The 20,161-nt window shown below is 41.9% G+C and overlaps 1 protein-coding gene across 1 annotated transcript in view; it reads left to right on the top strand.

Annotated features, from left to right (window-relative positions):
* The first annotated feature begins 1,799 nt into the window (after window positions 1-1,799).
* Window positions 1,800-20,161, top strand: part of TTC23 (tetratricopeptide repeat domain 23) — a 48,452-nt gene continuing 30,090 nt past the window's right edge. Inside the window, 4 exon segments of the mRNA XM_074964518.1 lie at window positions 1,800-1,955; window positions 4,632-4,837; window positions 13,540-13,672; window positions 15,332-15,467. Of these exon segments, the coding sequence (XP_074820619.1) occupies window positions 4,658-4,837; window positions 13,540-13,672; window positions 15,332-15,467 (449 nt within the window). The 5' untranslated portion in view covers window positions 1,800-1,955; window positions 4,632-4,657.

Raw genomic sequence — 20,161 nt, 5'->3', positions numbered from 1 at the left:
CATCTCCAGGCTGGACTCTCCCCGCCCCGTCACAGGGCCTGAGATTCCCTCCCCGCCATCTCCATCTCCAGGCTGGACTCCCCCCGCCCCATCACAGGGCCTGAGATTCCCCCTCTCCCCCATCTCCATCGCCAGGCTGGACTCCCCCCGCCCCGTCACAGGGCCTGAGATTCCCCCTCCCCCCATCTCCATCTCCAGGCTGGACTCCCCCCGCCCCGTCACAGGGCCTGAGATTCCCTCCCCGCCATCTCCATCTCCAGGCTGGACTCCCCCTGCCCCATCACAGGGCCTGAGATTCCCCCTCCCCCCATCTCCAGGCTGGACTCCCCCCGCCCCGTCACAGGGCCTGAGATTCTCCCTCCCGCCCCATCTCCAGGCTGGACTCCCCGGTCCCAGGGCCTGAGATTCCCCCTCCCCCCATCTCCAGGCTGGACTCACCGTGCCCCGTCACAGGGCCTGAGATTCCCCCTCCCCCCCCATCTCCATCTCCAGGCTGGACTCCCCCTTCCCGGGTCACAAACCTGAGATTTCCTCCCCCCTCCCAAATCTCCAGGCTGGACTCCCCCTGCCCCGGTCACAGGGCCTGCAATTCTCCCCCTCCCCCCCGCAATCTCCATCTCCAACCTGGACTCCCCTTGCCCTGGTCACAAGGTCCAAGGCCTCCCCTCCGCCCATCCCAGGGCTGAGCTCCCCCTCACTCACACAGTTTCCCCCCTGCAATTTTAACCAGTGACTAGTGGAGCTGTCGGTGTCCACTTTTCTCCACTAACACCAGCCTTGATGCTCCATTTATTTATCTGCCTCTCACAGTCATGTGTGCTTTCTTTCCCACAGCCCTTCAGTGACTGCCTTGGGTTGTACTACAGGGCTTTGGTCTTCTCCTTGGTATCCCTCCTCCAGACCCATTTCTGCTGCTACGCTTTCAAGAAGCTAAGCAATAATAATTGGGAGGGCTAGGGGCACTTTGGAGTCAGCCATGAAAATAATAAAACAATACATGCATGTTGTATCCTTTTTCCCCCTTCATATGTTGCTTTCATCCTGAAATTAAGCTTTTCCGGATGGAGACTGCCTTCCTATATGGCTGTACAGCACCTAGCACATTTTACCTGCAGTTGCAGTATAAATAACAGGAGACTGTCTAAAATGGTATCAGCCTTTAATTGCAATTTACTGCCCTACATACTGTATGTTCCTGAAAACATTCACTGTTACATTCCCTGATTAAACCTTGTCTCCTCGATTTCCATGTGTCAAAACAACATTTTTTCCCACTGATAAGAACTTTAGAGAAACTTACATCATTGGGCTCTTTGTGAAACTATATTAGGCCTTGTCTGCGCTAGGATTAAGGTTTGGTGCTACCATGTGTTAGCAAATCTGTTGACCAGTGTGTTTTAAATCATGTTAAACTTGTGGAGTTAAAGTCTGGAGGGACCCCTAGACTTTAATTCAGCCAGTTTAGCCTGTGTTAAAGGTAGTGTGCCTTGTCTAGTCTAGACTTAAAGTGTGTTTCTTAGCCTGTGTTAAGATGTGCTGACATCACAGCCTTAACTCCTAGTTTAGAATAAGGCCTTATTTTTTCTGATACGTTTGTAGATACATGTGATGTATTCAGAATTCTTACAGTAACATTTTACTCATATTCAGAATGTTTAACATTGCTGGGTTAAGAGCCTTCTAAAAGCTGCCCTGTTTCTTTAAGAGAAGTCTTTGGAAGGGATATACCCATAGCAAAACTCCCTTAAACTTCCATGGATTGGTTATCCTCTCATGACTGGCAAGTCTAGAGCATAATCTCTGTTTCTAATTGGTTGGTCTTTTTATCTATCACCCATCCTACTGATGGGTGATACCTACCAACCATCACACTGATGTTGAAAGTGCACCTCAACAGCAGCATTACGTGTTTGAACGGAACAGAAGTGAGAAACTAAGACAACTCAAAAAAGAATGTAAGTGGATAATTAATTTACACTCTCAAGTGCATTTTTCCTTTTAGAGAGTTGTTGGCTTTCTTATTCATTTTACTGGAGAGTAGTTACCTAATGAATGTGAACAGAAAGTCAGTGTGAATTTTAAAAAGGGTAATGATGAATTAAGTACATTAATTGAAGGAATATGTCAATCATCCTTAGCAAAATGGGTTGTGCTTATGACTAACCGAGGAAGTTGGGAGGTACAGCAAAACAGATATTCTCTTAAGGGCTAGTTGAACAATTTTGTGAATCCTCAGTAAAGTTATTCTTGGGGAACATCCCCTCAATTTTTCCTTCTCCCTTTCATCTTCTTCCTATCTTCCTTTTCCCTCATGCTCAGGAGGGAAAATGTATAATAGACATTTGCTCTTTTCCTAACTAATCAAGGTAGTTACACAGCATCAGGGCCTTATTTTAAATTTGGGATTGTCCCTACACTGTTCCATCCTTCCCCCTGCTGAATAGACGTCCCATTGGCTGTGTGTTTCTTCGGTCTCAAAAATCTGCCTTTAATCCTTCTAACAAATCAGTTACCAGTATTTAAAAAATGATTGCTACAGGAAATTAGGAATACAGATTATTTAGTGGGTATTGAAAGCATGCACAGTCATGCCACTTTGAGAGAATAGTTAATTTTCCAACATTAAGAATGGAAATGTCTTTTACAGAATATCCTGCTCATATGATCCACATTTATTTTAAAAAAGGATGGAAAGTATAATCGTACTGGGACATTTCAGTCTTCTTCCCTTTCTCTCTTTCTTTGTTGTGTTTCCTCTTTTCACATGCAGCTTTTTTATGGCACTGGTCACAGCACGCCAGGAGGGGAATGCATAAATTTTGAGAGTAGGGAAAACCAGGGTAAAATAAAGCAAATATCTGTTTCAGATTGGAATAATAGTGTGATGTAACAGGCTTAGTCTAAAGAAGCCTGTAGTGATGTTATCAAGAAAGGATGCTACGCTAGCAGAGTATATTACAAGTGAAAATTAATGTTTTATTAAATAAGACTTGCTTTTGAAAGCTATACACTTAGATATTTTTATTCAATAACACCCAGTCTTGAGAAATGCTGAGTGCTCTCAAATTCCAATGGGATTTAAAGAGGAGTTGATGGCAATTAGCATCTCTCTGGCAGTGCTCAGCACCTTGCAGGATTGAGTTTTATAGTTGCCTTTTTTTAATGATATTTCATTTCTTATATATGTTTTCATTTTTAACAAAATGATTAACCTACAGGCAGGTAGCTAGTGGACATGTACATTCCACACAGAATAATATGCCAAGTAATTTTATGTCACTGAGTATATGCTTCATAAACTTCATCAAAAAAGATAAAAACTGGAATGCTGGTTTTGGCAAATGTTTTTTCTGAAAGTAATGTTTCAGGTCTGGGAAAAGATGCATAAGTGGAATATTATTGGGATTGCAGAGGTTGCTGGGAACTCCGAAAACATAAACATGCTGTAGAGTTAATAAAAGCATACAGTCAGTAAGTATTAGAACTGTCCACATTTTCTTTAGAGAAGTCTTTATATTATAAGAAATGCAACAGAAAAATTGCATGTCTTTACCTAGTTTCCAGTAGTTGCATCTCTGCTACTTGCTCTTATGCCATGACATTACTAAATTCTCTAGCATTAAGAGAAATAGATTGTTGGTGGGATTTTCCAAAACATTCAGGATTGGTCAGACCCTGCTCCCACTGATAACATTACCATTGCTTTAAGGGAGCAAAGTTAGGCCAACATTGGCTACTTTTGAAATTCCCACCCAGAATCATTTTTAATAAATATTTATGTCAGTAACTGATACCCTGTATGTAAAAGATAATAATGAACTTACATCATATTCTACAGGAAAAAAATTTTGCTGTGACAAAATAATTTTCACTGTGTCTTCATAGAAACTGATATTAAAAGTAGATATTTAAAGATAGCAAAGTGCGTTGAGAGCAACTGTACTGATGAAGAGTGCTATATCAGAGCTTGTTATTACTATTATACTACAGAGCCTGTTTACCTAAAATGAGGCATGTTTTGTAGGCCTTATTGATAACTCAAGCCAAGCCTGAAGATTGTACTGTACTGGTACTTATTCTGTATAAAGTTGTGCAAAAATATTGTATTTTATTATTTGACTAATAATTTATAATAACATACTCTACATAACCAAGGCCTACCTGGGAGCCATAGGATGTGTGAGCCCAGAAAGCTATAAGGCAGGGGTTTCAACCTTTTTCTTTCTGAGGCCCCTCCAATATGCTATAAAAACTCCACGGCCCACTTATGCCACAGCAACTGGTTTTCTGCATATAAAACCCAGGACCAGCATAAGTGGGTAGCAAGCAGGGCAGCTGCCCGGGGCCCCATGTCACAGAGGGCCCTGTGAAGCTAAGTTACTCAGGCTTCAACTTCAGCCCTGGATGGCAGGGCTTGGGGCCTCGAGCTACAGCCCCATGCGCCCGGGCTTCGGCTTTCTGTCATGAGCCCCAGAAAGTCTAATGCCGCCCCTGCTTGGCAGACTCGGAAACCTGCTCACGGCCCCCCAGGGGGCCCTGGACCCCTGGTTGAGAACCACTGCTATAAGGTATTGAAAAATCTTCGATAAATTTCTCTGCTTTTAGCAAATGTGAATGTGGTTAAATTACAGGATCAAAAGAAGATGTAGACAGGAGAATGCAGGAAGCTCCAGAAGCCCGAATCTCTAGCCACACTGATGGCTCTGCTGCTGCCCTTAATGCTAGAATCAGAAGAAAGCTCCAAAACAGATCTTCAGAAGAGAAACTACTGTAGCCTCCGGAGCAGAAGCTTCTGTAGTGTGAACAAAAGGCAAAGATGCATAGCAGCTGTCATGAAGTAAGAGAGCTGTATTTGACATACTTTGTATCAAATCACTTGCTTTCACATACCATGCATTTCACAGCAGCAAAGGCAAACACTGTACATTTGACTTGAGCAGTGTAGTGTCCGGATTTCAGTGGTAATGGTAATTTTCAGGTCAAAAAGTAAAGGTGAGTGGGAAAGGTGGGGTATTAGGTGTTCATGGAAGTATAGCACAGTAGTTGGGATCAAGGTGGGATTTTGAGAAGCACCCAGCAGTGATCTAACTCTGCTTCCATTGAAGTCAATGGTAAAACTCCTGTCTGCTTGAATGAGAGACGAGTTAACCCAATGCTGAGCATTTTTAAATATCCTACCCCTGGTCATTAGAACTGCCTAACTCTCTCTAGGGTTTTGCCATTTACTGGTAGAATGACTGAGCCCAAAATAATTAAATGACTTGGGATACAGTGTGTCAAAGTCAGATTCAGGACTCACATAATTTGTCAGACCACTCTGTTTATTAGCAAAGCGCTTTGCCAATGCACCCAGATATGTGAGCTCCTCCCTGAGGCTCATGCTAACTTATTTATACAATTAAGCCAAAGCCAATTTAACATAAGAGACAAAAGGAAGCAGAAACTGACAAATATACATACATATCTTATTTGCATACTAACATTTACCAATCTCCTAGCTCAGTAGGAGCTCTAAGTTAATTAGTTTGAGGACCCATTGTCTCACACTCCTTAATGTTTCTCTTCCTGACAACTATATTTCAACAAACCCTTCAAGTAGCATTTCTTTAATGAATTATAATTTCAATATAATTCATTCTACTTTCACAATCCCTCCTTTTGGTCAAACTACGCAATGACCAACAATGACTGGGTTCCACATATCAATCATTCTTTATCTCTTTGTTCATCAGTGATATTTAAAATCATCAAATTAGCACTCTGGTTTGGGGCAGCTATCTGTGTAGCATGCCTGACACAATTTTGGATACAACAGGAAAGTAACTGAAAACATATAAAAATTATTAGGATTCCAAACAGGAGAGTTTGGGCTCCCTGAAACAACCAGTTTCCTATGCCAGAGAAATTGAAAAGGTTACTTAGCCGCTTCCATAAAGAACTTGGCTCTTCGTGGGGAAGATATGCGATTTGTTCTAAGTGGCTAGCACGATCTATTACCTCATTGGCGTTGTCTGGTATCTACACACAGCAGTCTTTTCCAATGAGAGCACAAGTCCCTCCTTTTGCTGCCAGCACTATGTCCAATGCCTGACAGTTTTGGAGGGCCATCTGTCGGATTGCCCCTCTTTCTTTGGCCAGGGCTCTTAAACTTTCTCCGGTTTCATTTGCCATTATTTCAACTACTGCTTGTAACCTTAGGAGCCTTTTTGCATGGTGTATTACTCCCCCTAATGGTATGAAGGAACTGCCAATGGCCTCTTCCCAGGTTAAGGGGCTTATGTTATTTACATACCATTGGGCATCTGTTAAGTCCCTTCTTTTTCGCTTGAAATTGCGGAGGCATTCTCGAGGTAAGGTTCCTAGCACTCGGAATTGTGGGAAGAGTCGGGCGGGATAACAGATTCCTGACCAATTAGCTGGTAGTGCAGTATAAGCTCTGGTCCCACACACCCAGTGATAGCCTATTAAGGCCGGGAAGGGTCGGTTGCACCCATTTATCATATAGGTGTTTGCAAAGGAGGAGGAGTATCCCCCAAAGGGTACGGGGTAATTTTTCTTACGAGGAGTGGTGTTATTTGCATGACTGTAGGGGGAACATAAGATTGATTTCTCTGTTTGAATTCATATCTCCATACCCGGCCCGCCACTTTTTAGTTTTGTTTGAATAATCCCATACACCATTGGCCACAATATGCTGAAGGCAATGGCTTTTCCCCAGATCCAGCCCTGTCCCATTACACACCCAACACCAATGACCTTTTCCCTCCACCACACTTATCCATTTAGATGCATTTATTCCCACCGCTTCCCAAGTGTCATTGCTGTTCCATATTTTGTTAAACGGACGAGGCCCTCCAGTGAGGTCTGGGGACTTGAGTGGGATAGCCAGGACAGGAACACCAGTTTGAGAGTGGGCTGGGATGTGGCTGCAGACCCAGCAATTAGAAATATTAAGGGTCTGAGCTATCCACACCTGCTGCTGGATAAAAGAATTGTCATCGTGGTCTCCCCAGACCGTAAGATACCAGCAGCCAAGGAACAGCATCTGCTTCTGGCAACCCTTACGAGAGCGTAGATTGTAAGGTATTGCAGACTGTTCCTCTACGTCTTCTTCTGGAATCAAAATTGACTCTGCGTTGTCCTGAGGTGATGATTGGTTCTCTGGGGATGGTGCCTTCTTACACTGTGAAGCATGTATCCATGCTGCGATGCCAGATAGTTTAACAGCCGTCTGTGTCGTAAGCAGTACCTGATGAGGACCCTTCCACCGGGGCTCCAAGGCGTGCTTTCGATGATGGCACCGTATGTAGACCCAATCACCTGGCTCGAGGTTGTGGCAAGCGTCGGATGTGGGTTCCATGGGCCAGGCGACTCGAACCTGTGAATGGAAGTGACTTACAGCTTGCATTAGTCCCTTACAATACTGAAGGAGCGCACTGTGAGTCAAGTTCAAACCTGGAACGGGAGTAATGGTAGTCATAGCTCGCATAGGGCGTCCCATAACAATTTCAAAGGGACTTAATTTATGCCTTTGGGATGGAGTGGATCTCATGTCCATAAGGGCTAATGATAAGGCTACTGGCCAGCTTAATCCTGTAGAGTCACAAATTTTAGCAAGCTTATTCTTAAGTACACCATTTTGTCTTTCAGCTGCACTTGCACTCTGTGGGTGGTAGGGACAATGCAACAGGTGTTTGATATGCAATATACGGTCCAGGTGTTGAACAAGTTGTCCAGTAGAATGTGTACCCCGATCACTGGACAGAGTAGCAGGAATTCCCTTGGGAGGCATAATATGATTTAACAAACATTTGGCAACAGACAGTGAGTCAGCCTTGTGACAAGGAAAGGCTTCAATCCAACCAGAGAATAAACATACCATAACCAATATAAATTCATATTTTTGACACTTAGGCATTTGTACAAAATCAAGTTGCCAATGCAAGAACGGTGCTTGAGGCAGGCCCTGGAACCCTTGGGCCACTTTTACAGGTTTACCAATATTATGGCTTTGGCAAGTGGTACAGGCTGCACAGTGGCGGGCTGCAAAAGAGCTAAAATGGGGGGGCCCACCATCCTGTCTTAGTTACAGCAGAGACCATCTCCTCCTTTCTAACATGCGAAACACCATGTAGCAGGGCGGCCAGAGATGGGTAGAGTGAAAAGGGGGCTACAAAGGCGCCAGTAGGCGAGCACCAAAAAGAATCGGGATGTAGAGAGCAACCTTGGGCAACCCAGGATTCTTTCTTGGTTTCTGGGGCAGAGTCTTGGAGCAGGGTGAGGTCAGTGAGGGACCAGGAGGGTAAGAGGAGAGCAGAGAACAAGGGAATCAGACATTTTGACTAGGCGCGCTGCAGCAGCCACAGCACGCAGGCAGGGGGGTAAGCCTTGGGCAACAGGGTCTAAAGTGGCAGAGAAATAAGCCACTGGGCAGTTCTTTTCTCCGTGCATCTGAGTGAGAACTCCAAGTGCACACCCAGATTGTTCGTGGCAGAAAAGAGTAAAAGGCTTAGAATAGTCAGGCAGCCCTAAGGCAGGGGCAGAAGCCAAACCCTGTTTGAGGGTAACAAAGGCAGAATTGGCCTCAGGGGGCCACAGCATGGGGTCAGGCACAGAGAATTGAGTGAGTTCGTGGAGAGGTTTTGCAAGGGAGGCATATTGGGGAATCCATTGTCTGCAAAATCCAGCCATACCTAAAAACTTCCAGACCTGGCGTGGGGAGCGGGGTCGGGGAAAGCTAAGGATAGCTTGGACGCGGGTGGGAGAAAGTGCACGGGAACCCTGGGAGAGGAGAAAGCCAAGGTATGTGACAGAAGCTTGACAGAGTTGTAGTTTAGAGCGAGAAGCTTTGTGACCCTTATTTGATAGGGCAGTAAGGAGCACTAAAGAGTCAGTTTCAGAGGCAGACAATGAAGGGGAACAGAGGAGTAGATCATCTACGTATTGGACTAGTGTGGACCTGGACAGGAAAACAAGGTCAGCAAGGTCTCGGGCTGATGCTTGGGAAAAATATGACGGGCTTTCAGTATACCCCTGGGGCAGTGTGGTCCATGTGTACTGTTGCCCCTTGTAAGAAAAGGCAAACAGGAACTGGGAGTCAGGGTGAACCGGGACAGAAAAGAAAGCAGAGCACAAATCAACAACAGTAAAATGAGTTGCATTTTGTGGGATAGAAACCAGAATCTTTGAGAGGGGCAAGTTTTGATTCTGTCAACCTATGATTTACCTCTTCCCACCACTGCATGAAACAATGAACCGCTCCTTTTGCCAATTTAGTTTTAGGTTGGCTGAGTTTGTCTTTTAAGACGTCTACTCAGTCTTTGTCCCAAGATCCTAACAGTGGCCACTGAATTTTGGGATTCTTCTGAGTTAGCCTAGATCATTTTTCCAGAAATTTACAGGAGTCCGGACTCTTCCTAAAATACATAAAATGAGCCGGCGTTCCTTTAAGGAACTGTCCCAAGTTAGACATCTGGTTACCCATACAGGAGGACTTTACACACCAATCACACAAGAAGGAAAGTCGGGTTCGTCAGAGCGATGCCTGGTGCAACTCAGAAAAGGAGCCCACAGGCTACTGCCTCAATCGCCCTTGCTTTCACACCAAGGGTTTTACCCAAGGCGCGGTGCGGCTGCGATTGTGCAGATTTCACTCACTCAGACCGTGGGGACAGGAACCCTTTGGTCAGCTGATCCCCGGACGGAGACGGCGCCCAGACTCAAACACACCACAGGGAGGACAGATAGACACAGAGACAAGACAGTCCTCAGTCCGGACAAAACACAGAAATAATTACCTGACCAGATTCCTGATGTCAGATCCCGGGATCCCTACCAGAATAGAGTGGGAACCAACAGGTTCAATGGCGTAGACTTCACTGTGGTCATGTACCTTTCCATTCTGGCGGAGGACCGCTCGGGCCAAATGCCCAGGTGCCGGCTTGCCACGGCCGTCCTAAGAACAGTCAGGAGTCACACGGACCCAGTGAAGACGGTTGCCATCTCGGTGGAACCTCTAAATTGTCAAAGTCAGATTCAGGCCTCACATAATTTGTCAGACCACTCTGTTTATTAGCAAAGCGCTTTGCCAATGCACCCAGATATGTGAGCTCCTCCCTGAGGCTCATGCTAACTTATTTATACAATTAAGCCAAAGCCAATTTAACATAAGAGACAAAAGGAAGCAGAAACTGACAAATATACATACATATCTTATTTGCATACTAACATTTACCAATCTCCTAGCTCAGTAGGAGCTCTAAGTTAATTAGTTTGAGGACCCATTGTCTCACACTCCTTAATGTTTCTCTTCCTGACAACTATATTTCAACAAACCCTTCAAGTAGCATTTCTTTAATGAATTATAATTTCAATATAATTCATTCTACTTTCACAAGTGTTAGCTTAAAGGTGTTATAGGCGTGACTTTTTTGAGGATTGTTTGGTAATATTCAGGTAGAGAATCAGAAAACCAAGGTGCCAAGTTTAAAGATGCTGAATGACATGATGATAAAAGCCTTGTTAATCAAAATAAACTATTACCTCGATTATTCTCTTATTTGCACTCGTGTAAATCAAGAGTAATTTAACTGACACACTGGTGTAATTCTGGTACAAGTGAGAGGAGATTGCAACAGTACCATCTTAACTGAAATGCTTCTGTTTTGTTAAAACTCATTGTTGGGTGGGTTCCAGTTACTTTTACCATTTACCAGTCTAAAGGTTACAGTTATACAATTTGTTAAAGGAACTCTATGAGGTTAAAAAAATCATTTAAAAAAACTTCTTTACAATTCCTTACCAATGTTACTAATAAAACATGAGATTATCAATTAGCATACAACTGATAATCCTCTTCCTTTGTGTCTTCCACTGTGTTCACCTTTCAAACATTTGCTATTATTTGACCTCACATTAGCCACATATGGCCAGTCTAATTAGAATTCAGAATAACTGAGTCTTTTGATTAATGTAGAATGTGAATGGAATGCTATACTCCACTTTCAGACAAACAGAGAATTCAGCACCCAAATACTGAAATAGTCACAATACGGGTTGGGTTTGACCATTGTCAGTCTGGGCTTCATATTGAGAAGTACTGCACACCAACAGCTCCATTTGAATTCAATGGGACCTGAAGGAAGTCAGCATCTGTGCAATTCAGGTTCCCTGTAATTTAGGCTTCTTAAACAACAGAGTGTTCTTTTTCTGTTAGTATAACCAAGCCCTCTCGGATCTCATGAGATGTATAGCTCTGGCAAGAATTTGCTAGGGAGGCCATCACTGGAAAATGGCAGAAGCCCCTGTTAATTTGGCTCAGGGATACCTCCAGCTTAAAGGTGAGTTTACAAAATTCAGAGCTCACTATTTTAGGACCAAATCCTCCAGTCCTTTCATAGTCAAAGCTCCCAATGGCTTCAGCAAGGATTGCAAGATTTTGCCCTGAGCTTTTACAGACCTTTTTTTCAAAAGGACGGTTTATGTTTATCAAGTCAATGGAACAGAAGAAAAGCCATTTTAATTTAAGAAGAAATAAAAGAACAAGCTAAAGAACACACTGATTTTCTGGCTAAAGCTGTTAGTATATCTTCTTTTCCCTCTGGAATCTTCTGTAACTAAAGAATTTTCCAAAGTATGTGTGCCTAAGAATTTTCATAGCAGAAATACTGTGTTGAAAAGAGAAGGGGTATGAAGCTTCAGAATTTATCACACTAAGGTAAAATCATTTGGAAAGAATACTCAACAATAACGACTTTTCATCCTACCAAAATGTGAGGATCCTAAGAAGAAAATAGGCTTATTAAAGGAGTTATAATAGGGAATATTTGAGACCAAATCTGGGACATCTGTGAAAACTGTGATTGTTAAAGTAATCCTGACTGTGACATTTCCTTTTTGAAAATGTTTTTGAATATGTATGGTTCATACACGTTCAGTTTACAGGTAAGTCCAAGATAACTATTTACTTTATCCCTTACGAATTTCTAAGTAACTTTACAAATATGTGTGTGGTGATCTGTCTCCTGCAATGTGTTCTTCACAAACATGAGAAAACTTTTTAGGTTCCATCCATGCTTGAATACCTAGGAATCTTCAGAATTAATCTTGCTTTTCAGTTAAATATAGAAGCCTGGGGAGAGGCATGGGATCATGGGAATTGTGGGGTTATCATTGTTGTCTGTATTCCTTAACAAACAGTAATCCTTGCCATGTCTGTGCTTTTACATTGTGTTACTCTAAAGGTCAGCTGAATAAGATAACAAATCGGACATGTCAGGTTAATCAGTGAACAAGACTTACAATGTCTAAGCATGCATAAGAATCTTTATAATTATGTATATCACAATAGGCAGTAATGTTGATGAGCGTTTGGCCAGGTCACTACTTGAATGAGAGATCTTTAAGGAGCTGCAAGAAGTGGTGTTGGTGATTCATTAAATGTCACTCTCTCTTACCTCCAAATCCATATGAAACCAGCGCCAAAGGACGGTATTAATAGGTGTTGTGCTGCTGGCGGTGCCAGCTTTTAGATTAGATGTAAACTGAAGTCCCAAGTACTCACTGAAATCCCATGACCAGCTTCTGATTAGTGTTTCTGTTGTCTCCTCTTTTTGAGATGATTTATTTGTATCTTGCCATGGTTTTTGCACTTGTTCCTCTGAATTATTTCTCCTTTTGGTTTGAAAAAATTCAGTAAATTAATAAATCCTCATAGCACTTCTCTTAAGAACCGGGGTGTTATCCTCCGTGTCCTGGTTAAGTTCCAACTTGGACAAAATTCACCCAGTCAGTTTCAAGTGGCTACAATGTTCTTTATTTCTCTGCTTACAGAACATGTGTGGATGCATTTCAGTGAAGGGTAAAATGATCCCTCTAAATACTCTGGATGCAATTCTGCAAGGTGTTATACTCCCTCATCTTTCAGTGGAAACTGGGATGGATCCCTGTACCTTGCAGGGTCAGCGCCATAGTCTGTAGTTCTGTAGAGCACTTTAAGGCATCTAAACGATACTGTATAAATCTGCTTTATTATATTATTATTAAAATAAAACCAATGAAAGCATTTTAGGATTTTGTTTTTAGTTACATTTGCAATAGACTGTTTACTAAATAAGAACATTGGCAACTCTTTTGACCAGTTGTTTGCGTTAACTGAAATTAGCTTGAGTTCTCCAATTGCATCATGCAGTCTGTTTCCTTTATCTTTAAAAAGAAATTTTGGCTTGCATCAGAGGACTTCAGTAATGGATTTGTGAGGATAAAAAATTGAATATAGTTTGGGTTTTACAACCATGAATCTTGATTTTTCAGGTACACTGAATGTGATCCCATTGTTGTTGCCCAAATCTCGTGGCTTATCTCTGCCTCTTGCTGGAAAACCTGAATATACTTTCTAGATTAAATTAAGCCAAAGCCTTCCGACAGGAGAAGGAAACATCGTAATCTTCAGCATACATGTGGAAGTAGTTACGTTTTCCTCATGAGAATCTAAAAGCTGAATCACCCACAGAAGACTTTTTTTTTTATTTATGTTCACAGGATTTTCACTATAAGCAAAGCAACATGCAGAAAAAGCCAAAGAAATTCTTCTTGCCAGCTCACCTATCCCTGCTTCTGATTCTGAATAAAGAATGGACATTCTTAAATGCTCAGTTGCCATTTGTCAGACATTAGGAAGATCATGAACTGCTCTTCACAAATATCCTTTCTCAGTTTTATTTGTTACTTGCAATTGGTTCTAGAAGTTTATTTCAGATCAATAGATTGGATCTATTGAAATGATATGAACACCTGACAAATGTACAGTGTTAATTTCTAGAATTGTCTATTGAAACATCCAATTGGAACCTCATTACCCTTAAAAAAAGCATATGGCCCCCCATATTCATGTTGTAATGCCAATAACAGTATTCCTTAGAGTGGTTAATAACTCTTAATAACATCTCTTGCCAGGATGGACCTTAATCTCCAGGGAGTGGCCTGCATCTTTTCCATCATTGTTTAAATAACAGCAGTTACATCACTTCTGTTATTGTCACTTAAGTCCTATCGTTACAAGTATCCGAGAAATGAAAACCTAGGTCCAAAATACAAACTGGATAGGTACGCTGGACCCTTGCTAGAACACGCGTCTATATAGCGTGAATTCGCATGTAACGCGGTCGTGGCCATGAATCCCAAATTTAATTACTTTAATTGGAATTCATTTTAACGCGGTACCGCTCATGGATCCCAAATCCCGCGTTCTAGCGAGGGTCCGGTGTACATAGTAGACAGCAGATCCCACAGATTGAAATGTACAGTGAGAGCTCAAAACAAAATCAAAGTCTTTAGCCAGGAGATTGGAGGTGGTTAGGCCATTCATAAGGCCTAAAGCAAAATATGGGTGGAAGAAATAAGTATTTCTGCCCCCTCCATGAGAGTAAAGAATGGTTAAGATTGTGGCACTCTGACACTGTCTGGAAGCTTCATAATTAAGAGATCTACTGACAGCATACCAAAGGTGCTGGATTTGTTGTCCTCACACACATTTTGTCATACCATGCCTCTTCTCACTGTTGTGAGCAATAAAGTATGGAAGGGGACAAGATTCTTACTCTCTGGTCTTTTCAGAGAACAAATTCTTGTCTATTTCCTTTCTCTTTTTATAAGAACAAAGTAGCTAGGGAAAGCAGAGATATGATAGAACATTTGTACCCACTCATGGTCATGAATACGGGTGCATCCACAGTGAGAAAAACTCAACACACAGAACTGAGATTGGTCACCCAGAACGGAGATTTCTGTTAATTATAAAACAAAGTTTTTTAGACATTAATTAAACCTCATAACACTCTGTTAGGTTGAGCAACCAATCTGACAGAAGGGTAAACAGACACAGATTGGTTCAGTTTATATTCAAAGGTCACACAAAGTTGCATGGCAAAACATAGTCGGAATCAGAAGTCATGAATCCTTCTCCAACTTCTGCACACTAGGTAAGGGACAACATCTCACTATATATTTTAACACTGTTGCAGCCAGACTGACAGTTTTCTCCCTTTCAGGAGGATATAGTAACTCAAAAGAAATTAGTTTTAGAAAGGCTTGCATTTTGAGTCAACTTTTAAGTTGTTTTGAGTTCATGTGGATATCTGGATATTTTAAAAGAGATGTTCAAATGCATTGTATTTTTCAAAAACAAACATTTGCAGTACACTTGAAATTCTTAATTTGCAGCATCTCACATTACACAGATTAAATCACAAAAAACCCTATACCTTTTTTCTGATTTTCCAAAGTATGCCAATTCTTTTAATAACCTACATGAAGTGAGTGCAGTTATCCTTAGCACTACTCAGATTGAAAGATTCAGAGAGAAATTTAGTAAAAGCTCAGAAACTTTCAGAGGAACTGCTACAAAGTGATCACATGCCACAGGACAAATGGATGGAAATCAAAGCAGCAGCTGAGTTGTCGTTTGCACAGTAAGTTTGGATTCTATTATTAAATACTTTTTTTAAAATCCAGTGTAACACTAACAAATTTAGATAATTAATAAATAAAATATAAATAACATGTGTATACAATAGAGGGTTTGAAAGTGGTTTTATAAATCTGCCATTTCATACATTCACTAAGGGGGAGGTCCTACTACTAGTTTTACAATTTACTCTTCACTTTTAAAGCAAAGATGAATGTATATGACTCCCTTCAGAGACCATCCATACTGCTTCTTAATTACCACAGGGGTCGCTATGGAATTATGTGAACTGTTCCATCCATTTCTTGCCAAAACAGGACCAACCTCGGATTTGAAATTCTCCCACATCCTACAGCTATATCACTGGCCCACCACCACCTACCCCTTTTTAAATGATGTTATAGTGTCCCATTCAGTCTGGATGGGCTTTAAGCATGGTCTTCCCTAGGCAATCAGTCATAGGTTTATGATGAAGTTACTTCTTCCCTTGAAGCCCTGCCAAAGCAGTGACTCAGCAGTGTGAATTCATTGGCTGGAAGGCCTTGCAGCCTCCATGATCTTTTGCCCTGAATCCTATTCCATCTGTTGTTTTGGTTACAGTAGCAACACTGCTGAAAGATGAGATTAGGAATTTTTTCTTGCTTGATACTATCATGGTCTCTTCTGTTTATATCACCAGACGCTCTGTGCAATGCTCATGTATCTGTGCTTGACAGCTGATCTTTCAAGGCTTGAGCCTGCATACCACAAAAGTGACATGTTGCTTTTATAATCACAAGGTTAAAAGTGATGAGCAGGACAGGGAGTGCTGGGAACCTGATCCTGTATTAAGGAAAGTGCTGCTTTGTAGCTGCTAAATTACTCCTAATAGCAAGAGGCCGGCTATGAGGGGAGTTTATTGCTAAGAAATCATCATCTCGCGGCCTATACCCTGCCTCCTTTTTACCTTGTGCTCTTCAGAGGGGGCTGGAGACTTACATTTGCTTGGAGCAGAGCATTACGCCTCCTAGTGCGTAACCTTTTTGTGGCTACACATACCAATTACACTTGCACTGAAGTACAGCAACTTTGCAGGAGAAGACCTATGTGTTCTCCAGTCACCACTGGCCTGGAGAGTAGAGCTCCACCAACTAGTCTATTATTTGACTTGGAGCTAAATTCTGTCCCTGGAGTAAATTGGCGTAATTCCATTGACTAGAATTGCACGTTCTTATGCCAGAGCTAAATATGGCCCCAGTCAAATGCCTGAGTGATGATGTATGGTACTGTGTTTCCAGGCTAGTTGCACAAGCTTGGAAAGTTGCAGGTAGTGGCTTCTGTAATCTAATAGTAAAGCCTTCTGTAGTCATTATATGCTGTCTTGCTTAGATAGGGTCAGATATAAACATGAAGTAGTGATAATGGTTTTAAGGTTTTGTTGTTATTGTTACAAGATTTGTAGTTTTCAGTTTTGCAGATTCAGGGGATTCAGATAGTTCATCTGAACTTTTGGGTTTAGAGATGAACTGCACAATTTGAATCTTTTGAGGCGCCACAATCACTAGGTTTGATGGATAAGCCTTTTCCCTCCAATATTGTGGATACTACTCCTGTTGAAACACATTAACTAATTACACTTTGTTCCAGTATCTTCCCAGGTATCAAAATTAGGCTGACTGCTCTATAATTCCCCAGGTCCTCTTTGCTCCCCTTTTTAAAAATAAGTACTATGTTTGCCCTTCTCCAGTACTTTGGGACCTCACCCGATCTCCATGAGTTCTCAAAGATAATTGCTAATGATTCCAAGATTGCTTCTGCTAGTTTCTTAAGAACCCTAGGGTGAATTTTATTGGGTTCTGCCAACTTGACTACATCTATATCTAAATATTCTTTAACTTATTCTTTTCCCTATTTTGACTTGCGTTCCTTCCTCCTTGTTATTTATATTAATCTGGTCATAATTTCTTTTTCATGAAGACTGAAGCAAAATTGGTATTAAATACCTCACCCTTCTTGATGTCGTCCATCATTAGCCTTCCTTCCCCACAAAGTAGAGGACCTATGCTTTCCTTCATCTTTCTCTTGCTCCTAATGTATTTATAAAACCGTTTATCGTCTTTTTTGTCCCTTGCTAGGTGTAACTTGTTTTTTGCCTTAGCCTTTCTGATTTTGTCCCTTTGTGCTTGTGCTATTCTTTTGTACTCATTAGCAATTGGTCCACATTTCCACTTCTTGTAGGATTTCTTTTTGATTTTTCAGGTCATTAAAGAGCTGTATCAAGCTGTATTGACCTCTTACTATTCTTCCTATCTTTCCATCACTTTGGGATAGTTTGCTGTTGCACCTTTAATATTGTCCGAGAAACTGTCAGCTCTCATGAACTCATTTCAGATATGTTACAGGCAAAACTATATTTTGGGCAGCTGGTAGCTTTTGCTTTTTTATAGTTTCCTTTATATTAAAAATATGTAGGTTGATTCTTCACTTACACCAAGGTAAAGAGTGTTGACCTGAATTTATGGGCTAGTTTATTACAGCTCGCCAATGATCTGACCAGAAGATATTTAGGTTCTTGTCCCAGTTCAGGCTACAGGGTTAGAAAACTCAGAGACTTCAACGTCATGAGTAGACCCTCAGGTTGTGTGGCAAGGACACTTACACTGAGGACAATACCAAAACGTTAAGACCTTTATTAAATGAATGAAAGAATAAGAAAAGATATAAAACACAACATACTCTCACCTTTCCCTGAAAACCTGGTAGTTGGAGACAGAGGACCAGCCCCATCTCTGGCCTGCCCGATGAATTTGATGGTCCAGGCTCCCCAAATTGCTAGGGATCAGGTTCAAGTGTTGAGTAGCTAAATTATATTGCGAAGCTGAGCTGATAGCTTGATAGAAGATAGGAAAGAGCGATCCCCCTGCATGGTTGTTTACCCTCTTATAGGGTTCTGGGACTGCTTTAATCAGGGCACAACCTACTATGCCCAAATCTTATTTCCTCACCCAGATAAATCTTCAGGTACACTTACTCTATAGGCTAACATATTATGACATATATACATACGTATTAATGTTGATTATCTCATCCCCAGAACCATTACCTTTGGCCTACGTCATGACTTCCATGTTCTGCGGTGTACCCTGCTGTTACCGGTCTGTTCCAGACTTAAGGTAAACACATTCAGTTCTTTGTTTGGTTCCCCAAAGTCAAAAGGGCTAACCGGTAGGCCATTTATGTATGGCAAAGGTTACAAACACTTATGCTAACTTGCTCTAGCTAATCATACAGGATACAGGCCTGTAGGTTCCTTGTGTTACAGCCAACTATTATGAGTAACATATACTGGAATTCAGCATCAACAAAACCCAAGAAAATAACAATATAATCAATCAAACCAATGAAGAAAACCACATTATGCAATATAGCAGGAATCGGCAACAACGTTCCGTCTAATTTTTGACAGGCCATGTGCGCAAAAAATTTCTTCTGTGCAAATTTTTGACAGGCCATGTGTGCAAAAAATTTCTTCTGTGCAAATTTTTGTGCTTCTGTGCAAATTTTTGTATGCATGGTGTTTCACCGTGTGTGCGGCGTTTAGGATCTGTGTGCACGCGCACACGTGCACAGCTTAGAGGGAACAGTGATCAGCAACCTTTGGCATGAGGCCCATCAGCTGGTGGGCCGGGCCGGTTTGTTTACCTGCCGCGTCCGCAGGTTTGGCCCATCGCAGCTCCCACTGGCCGCCGCTTCCTGCAACCCCCATTGGCCTGGAGCGGTGAACCATGGCCAGTGGGAGCTGCGATCGGCCGAATCTGCAGACGCGGCAGGTAAACAAACTGGCCCGGCCCGCCGGGGGCTTACCCTGGTGGGCCGCGTTCCAAAGGTTGCCAATCCCTGCAATATAGCAAGCTAGCAAACTGGCCTTATGGACTACAAGAGGAGTTACTTCCCAAAAGAATCTGTGTTTTTGCTGGTGCAGAAAAGGATCCATGTAACTGAAGAGCATAGGTCATCTTATGTGTTGTTTCCCAATGTCCAGCTTATCTCATTAGCATATAATGTTGGTGCAGCAGAACCTGCTTAGCTGAGCATGACAAAGTTACAGCTAATGGTTTTAATGCTGTTTACATTGAATCCTAAGCCTTTGCTAAATCAGCTGTTGCCTCCCAAACAGTACCCAGAATTGGAAGGCAGATGGAGCCCTTGCATGCCTAGTGTCCATATTCCAGTGGTTAATGATTATGTGACATCTGCCTTTATGCTTAAATTGTTCTTTTATTTAATTACCTCAAATTTATTAAACTTTAATTGACTCCTTTTCACTTTGATTTGTCTCAATTCCATGTTCTAATGAGAGATCTGAAATGCTCTAGTTTGAATTAAAATGACATATTTTGCCCTTTTGTTTGGGTAAAACATGTGCTCAGAAGAGTAGCTTTTAAAACAAAGTGTCCACCTCAGATTTGTGCTGAGCTGAGGATTTGAGGGAAAATTCCTGAAAGTGAGATCAAGTAGGCCATGGAATAGACTCTCTGGGGAAGTGGTGGAAGCTACTAGTAGTCCGAAGGGAACAATCCTAGCAGATGACATACTAATAGTGGGTTTTTAACCTGAACTGCACTCTTTGCTCACCGCAGTTCCCAGTGATATTACTAATATTAAGTGTGCAAGGACTGATGCCTGATTGACATCCCTAAAGACCAAATTCCACTGTTA

This window comes from Natator depressus, chromosome 10, assembly GCF_965152275.1.
Source record: "Natator depressus isolate rNatDep1 chromosome 10, rNatDep2.hap1, whole genome shotgun sequence".
NCBI classification, from domain to species: domain Eukaryota; kingdom Metazoa; phylum Chordata; order Testudines; family Cheloniidae; genus Natator; species Natator depressus.
This window is presented reverse-complemented; position numbering and strand designations above follow the sequence as displayed.